Raw genomic sequence first — 6,000 nt, 5'->3', positions numbered from 1 at the left:
CAGCTCCCCTCCCACTTCCTCCCCATAGTTACCTCTTCCCAGTGTCCATCCCTCCATACTCTTCTGCACCCTGAGCTATCTCCCTGTGCATAAGCAGTTTAGGGCAGTTTTTGGTTTACAGAAAAATTGTGCAGAAAGTACAGATTTTCCATATACCTTTCTCCTTCTTATACACAGTTTCTCCTTTTATTAACATCTCTCATCTGTGTGGTACATTTGTTATAATTGATGAACCAGTGTGAACTGCCAGAAGAATGAACAAATCTGTCTTGGAAGAAGTGCAGCCAAATGCTTCTTAGAAGCAAGAATGGCCAGACTTTGTCTCACCTGCTTTGGTCATGTTGTCAGAAGGTACTAGTCCCTAGAGAAGGATATCATGCTTGGTAGTGCGGTCAGTGAAAAAGGGGAAGACCCTCAACAAGATGGACTGATGCAGTGGTTGTGATGGGCTCAAGCATAGCAAAGATTGTGAAGATGGTGCAGATCTGGCTGTATTCCATTCTGTTGTATATAGGGTCACTATGAGTCAGAGCCAAGTCAATGGCACTTAACAACAACAACAGTATTGATATATTATTAACTAAAGCCTATAGTTTGCATTAGGGGTCATTCTTTATATTATATAGTCCATGGGCTTTGACAAATGCATGATGTCATGTGTATTCCATTAGCATGTTACACAGAATAGTTTCACTGCCCTAAAAGTGCCTTGGGAGCTCTGGTAGCCTAGTGGCTAAGGCACTTGACTGCTAACCAGAAGGCTGGCGGTTCAAACCCACCAGCCACTCCTCGGAAGGAAGATGGGGCAATCTACTTCTGTAGTGATACTGCCTCGGAAACCCAAGGAGAGGTTGCTATGAGTCGAGTCCAACTCGATGGCACTTAACAACAACAACAAAAATGCCTTGTGTTCCACCTATTTATCCCCTCCCTCATTCCCTGGGTCCCTGGCAAACACTGATATAGCTATTGTCTCTTTAGTTTTGCCTTTCCCAGAATGTCATATAGTTGGAATCATACAGTATGTGTAGCTTGTCAGACTTACTTCTTTCCCTTAGTAATGTGGCTCCTCCATCTCCTTTTGATTACTCATATCTTATTGTTGCTAAAAAAAATACTCCATTGTATGGGTGTATTTACCCTAAGTTTTTATTTGAAAAATTTTCACATCTGCAAAAAAAGTTAAAAGAATATCCCAGTGGACAGCTCTATAGCCTCTGGATTCACCAATTATAAACACTTCATTTTCAATGAAAAGATCTTTATATAAAAACTAAGTTTTTTTAAAAAAAAACAAAACCAGGAAACATTGAAAGGAATAAGCTAAATGGAAACTTTTGCTATTTGTGGAAATCTCCAATGGTCATGTCATCATAGTTAGTGACATTCTGCGAACACATGCCAGACTGTCCACACAGAAGCATTTGGAAGGCTACAACACAGAACCTGGTGTTGGACTCTGAGGGACACTTGAAATGTGTTCCTCACGTACGGCACCTTCTGAGGGGATTGGAGCTAAGGGTTGTCCCGCTATCTCATTTACTTTTGTCATTTTTCACTTTGTACCATGCGGAGCACAGTGCTTTCCAATGGCACCTTAATTGAGTCCTCTTCCCCAAATAAATGAATCATCAGAGTCAATCTTGGGAAAACTATTTTGGGATTCTTGGGTTCAAGAAGGTTTTTCTTCTTGCCAACTTATCACCCTAGCTAAATTTAAAATTCAAAGCAGTATTTCTTCATCGAGTAATTAAGCCTTTGTAGTTTCACAACATCTTTTCTATGTAATTTGATAGTCTATGGGAAGCTGCAAAGCCAATTTAACTAATAAAATGAATCATCTTTTATATTAGGTAGTGTTCATGATTAACAGCAATGTGTGCCTTTTTGTTTGTTTATTTTAAGTTGCCCTTTAACTGTAATGGTTAGTAACTGTGAACAGAATTGCAGATCCTGCTGGAAGGGTGATATAATTGTAAACTGCAGAAAAGTGATTGCAACTCTAGCTTTGGAATCAGATAGGAATGGGTTTAAGTTCTGTTTCTGCTCCTTACTTGTAGCATCCCCTTAGGGAGTTATCTCATCTTTCTCGGTATTTTCATTTATAAAGCATATGGGTATTCCAATTTAAGACTTACTAAAGAGATACAGTAATAAAGAGAGTGTGGTATTGGCAAAGAGTTAGACATATAAATTAGTGGAACAAAATAGAGTCCAGAAATAGACTCATACATTATGACCAATTGATTGTCAACAAAGGTGCAAAAATCAGTTCCATGGAGAAAGGATAGTTCTTTCAGTGATTGAAAACTGAAAGAGTTGGATCCCATATACAAAAAAGAAAAAGAAACTCAATGTATACTTCACACCTCTTTTTGGTTCTCTAATGCTGCTACAACAGAAATATCACAAGTGGATGGCTTAACAAACAAGAATTTATTCTCTTACAGTTTAGGAGGCTAGACATCTAAATTCAGTGTCAGCTCTAGGGGCTGAGTAAAGGCCCCTGACCTTGGGCTTCAGCTCTGCCTTTTATTCCAGGCCCACTGGAGCTAGGGTGTCTCCTAACTCAGCCAGCTGCTGGCTGCTGAGGCTGGCAAACCCAAGATTAGCAGGTAAAATAGCACAATCCCAAGATTGGTAGGCAACATAGCAGGCCACTAGTTCAAGGCCAGGAACAATCCCCAGACTGGCAGGCATCACAGCAGGCCAGATGAGGACTTGGCCAAATGCAAGATCCAGATGTGCCAAAAAGCTACAGACCTTTCTCAAAACTTCTCCTTATATATTGGAAGCAGGTCACATCCTAAAGGCAACTACTTAGCTTCTCACAACAGATTCTACCATGAAGGTGATTACCATCTCATTATGGGGAATAACTACATCCAGCTCCCCAGCCACTCAAAAGCATGGCCCAGCCAAGATGACACACAGCCTTAACTACTACACACCTTACACAGAATTAACTCAGAATGGATCAGGGCCTTCTCAAGAGGGGTGTCAACGTAGAAGAAAATCTGGACTTTCTCTTAAGTGCTAAGAAGAATGGAAACATGTCTAAAAATCACACAAGAGTCTCTAATTTATTCTTACTAATATTAATAAAATAGCTATTTTAAGAATAATTTTAGGACAGCTTCTAAGAACTAGTCAATCATGAAGAATTTAATGGAAAGTAGAAATTTTGAAATCATAGGCACAGTTTACAATATGTCTTTTGTATCCCAAAATAGCTTCTGCAGATATTCCTACTCTCATGGGTTGCTAATGAAGGATTTCTATTTGCAACTTCACTGGAAATTCTTTCTCATGAATATATTATAAGATAGTCATGCTTTCTTAAGGGAACTATGTAAGTACCCCCTTAAGAGTATATCAAATGAATAATGTGAAGCAAGGTAGGAATTCTCTTTTGCTTGAAAGAAGATTTCTATCTCCCCTGGGTGTGGTTTATTTTTGGTTCTTTAGTGTCTTCGACTTGTGGCTGGCAGAGGTCTCACCTGGGACCCCAGCTTACATAGCGAATTAATTGTGTTTCTTGTGAGCCTGCAAAGCATTGGTTTGGAATTCACTTTCTATCTTTTAAAAAAACACCTTGTCTGTTTTCCTCTCAGAGCTGTCACAGAGAGTATCAATCAACTCATCACTCTGTGCACCCAACAAGCTCCTGGCCAGAAAGAGTGTGATAATGCCCTCCGTGAGCTCGAGGTAGGTCCAGAGGAGGCTGCTGAGGATTTAAGAAGTGGAGCACAAACAGCTTATATTCAACAACCAACCTAACGATTGGCAATTCAAACCCACCTAACAGTACAGCAAAAGAAAGGCCTAGCACAAAAACCCTATAGAGTCTGCAACCCATGGGTTTGTCATGAGTCCAAATCAGTTTGACAGCAGTGGGTTTAGTTTCATTTTGGTTCCCTTGTTAGGGGTCTCTGGGTGGTACAGTTAACACACTGAGCTAACTGAAAAGTTGTAGGTTCCACTCAGAGGCATCTTGGAAGAAACTCTTGGTGATCTGCTTCTGAAAACTTAGCCAGTGAAAATCGCACGGAGCACAGTTCTAGTCTGACACACGATTGGAATCATCACAGTGGAAACTGATACTGTTGCCCCTGTTCTTTCCCTACAGGATTATTTTCCTCTCCTCTTTCCTTGCTTTTTATCTTTCCTGGGAGACTATTAGGACCAAAGTTTCAATCCAACTGGGATGAGATTTATTTTGTTAAAAGATTCTCATTCTCAAAGGGTAGGAGCTGTGGTATTGGATGTAGGTTTGAGATGAGCAATATCTACCTGAAAAATTTTGGAGATACTATTCTGGGGCAATTGTGAGAGAAGTAAAGGCCAGGATAGGTGTGCTTATTGAGAATGAATTCCCTATACATTTTATTTTGCAATATGCAGGGAGTACATAAGAGAAAACACTTCTCTAAAGGAGTGACTCTTCTTTACTACACAATCAAGGTGGCCTCAGGGCCCATGATGTCCCAGAACATAGTTGTGGGTGCTTTTCAATTCATAGTCACACTCATGGTTTACTTACAATTGAAACTTCCTTTGCACTTTTAGAATGTGCGTGGGTAAACATAAAACCAACATGCCCGCTTGTATGTAAAGCAGTTCGAACCAATGCGGGTTATATTGAAAGAGCCAACTGGATACCTCAATAGATATGGGTTGGTTTTGTCCCATGGGCCCTTGGTTTCCTGGATGATCAGCATGGGGCTGGCATGGTGGGAATACCCTTTTGCAGCTGCTGAAGTGTTCGATTGAGGCCCTGTCTAATAAGAGCAAATAGGCCATTGGGCACTGATAGAAGTGAGATGGGGCTTGTTATCAAGTGACTGAAGCATTCTGAACACAGTTGAGAATGTTTTTACGTTGGCTGAATCACTGTCCCTATTCTGGTCTGTTAACATTTGCAAATATAAATGATATGTGGGCTGTTGATCTAAATGAGCTCTATTGGCCTATGTGCAAACATTGTGGCCCTTAATGATATCCTTGGTCACCAAAATGATGACTCTTTCAAGATTGCTGTTACTAAAACAATTTTGATGACCCAGAGTGGGAAATGAACTCATTCTTTACCCTGACCTTTTTTTCTTCATATCTTTAACTGAATAGCTCAGCACCTTCCACCATTGCTTCCCCCAACCCTTGTAACTCTCATGACCTTATCTTTGTGTTGGTTATGCCTCAAAGGCTTTTGCCTAGATATCTGGATGTTACTGTGCATTCTCACTCAGTGGAGAGATAGTTGAAGAGATACATCCCCAGGCTTTCCTTCCCTGGCAAAGTCCTTCATTAATGGTGATCAAAAGTCATTACAATGTGAAGGCAAGCAACAGTTTTCAGTGGCATGGAGACAAAGACAGAAGAAGTAGGCCATAAGCCCAGTTGTTTGAGGAGCTCTGGTGGCATAGTGCCTAAGGCGTTTGACTGCTAACCAGAAGGCTGGCAGTTCAAACCCACCAGCCACTCCTTGGAAGGAAGGTTGGCCAAACTTCCCTAGTGATACTGCCTCGGAAACCCAAGGAGGGGCTGCTATGAGCCAGGTTCAGCTCGACAGCAGTGCGTTGTATTTTTTTCTTCTTTTTCATAAACCAAACTAAACATTTTCTCTATTTTTTTTAACATTTTCTGTATTTTTAAAATTAAAAACAAATGAGCCTACAAAAACCTGCATACAAACATTTATAACAGCTTTATTCATAAATTGCCAAAAATTGGAAGCAACCAAGATGCCCTTCAGGAGCTCTGGTGGCATAGTGCCTAAGGCACTTGACTGCTAACCAGAAGGCTGGAAGTTCAAAGCCACCAGCCACTCCACGGAAGGAAGGTTGAGCAATCTACTTACATAGTGATAATGCCTCGGAAACCCAAGGAGGGATCGCTAAGAGTCGGGTCCGACTCGACGGCAAATAACAACAACAGCAAGATGCCCTTCAATAGGTGAGTGGATAAGCAAACTGTGGTATGTCCATACAATGCAAAAAC

The 6,000-nt window shown here is 40.9% G+C and overlaps 1 protein-coding gene across 1 annotated transcript in view; it reads left to right on the top strand.

Annotated features, from left to right (window-relative positions):
- The window catches only part of TLN2 (talin 2), a 278,945-nt gene that overhangs the window by 115,344 nt on the left and 157,601 nt on the right, over positions 1-6,000 (top strand). The window contains exon 30 of the mRNA XM_007958215.2: positions 3,615-3,708. Coding sequence (XP_007956406.1) covers positions 3,615-3,708 — 94 coding nt within the window. The remainder of the gene's footprint in view (positions 1-3,614; positions 3,709-6,000) is intronic.

This window comes from Orycteropus afer, unplaced genomic scaffold (assembly GCF_000298275.1).
Source record: "Orycteropus afer afer isolate SDZICR_OR568_19922 unplaced genomic scaffold, OryAfe1.0 scaffold00015, whole genome shotgun sequence".
Classification (NCBI taxonomy): domain Eukaryota; kingdom Metazoa; phylum Chordata; class Mammalia; order Tubulidentata; family Orycteropodidae; genus Orycteropus; species Orycteropus afer.
The sequence above is the reverse complement of the archived record's forward strand: the minus strand, read 5'-3'. Positions and strand labels throughout refer to the sequence as shown.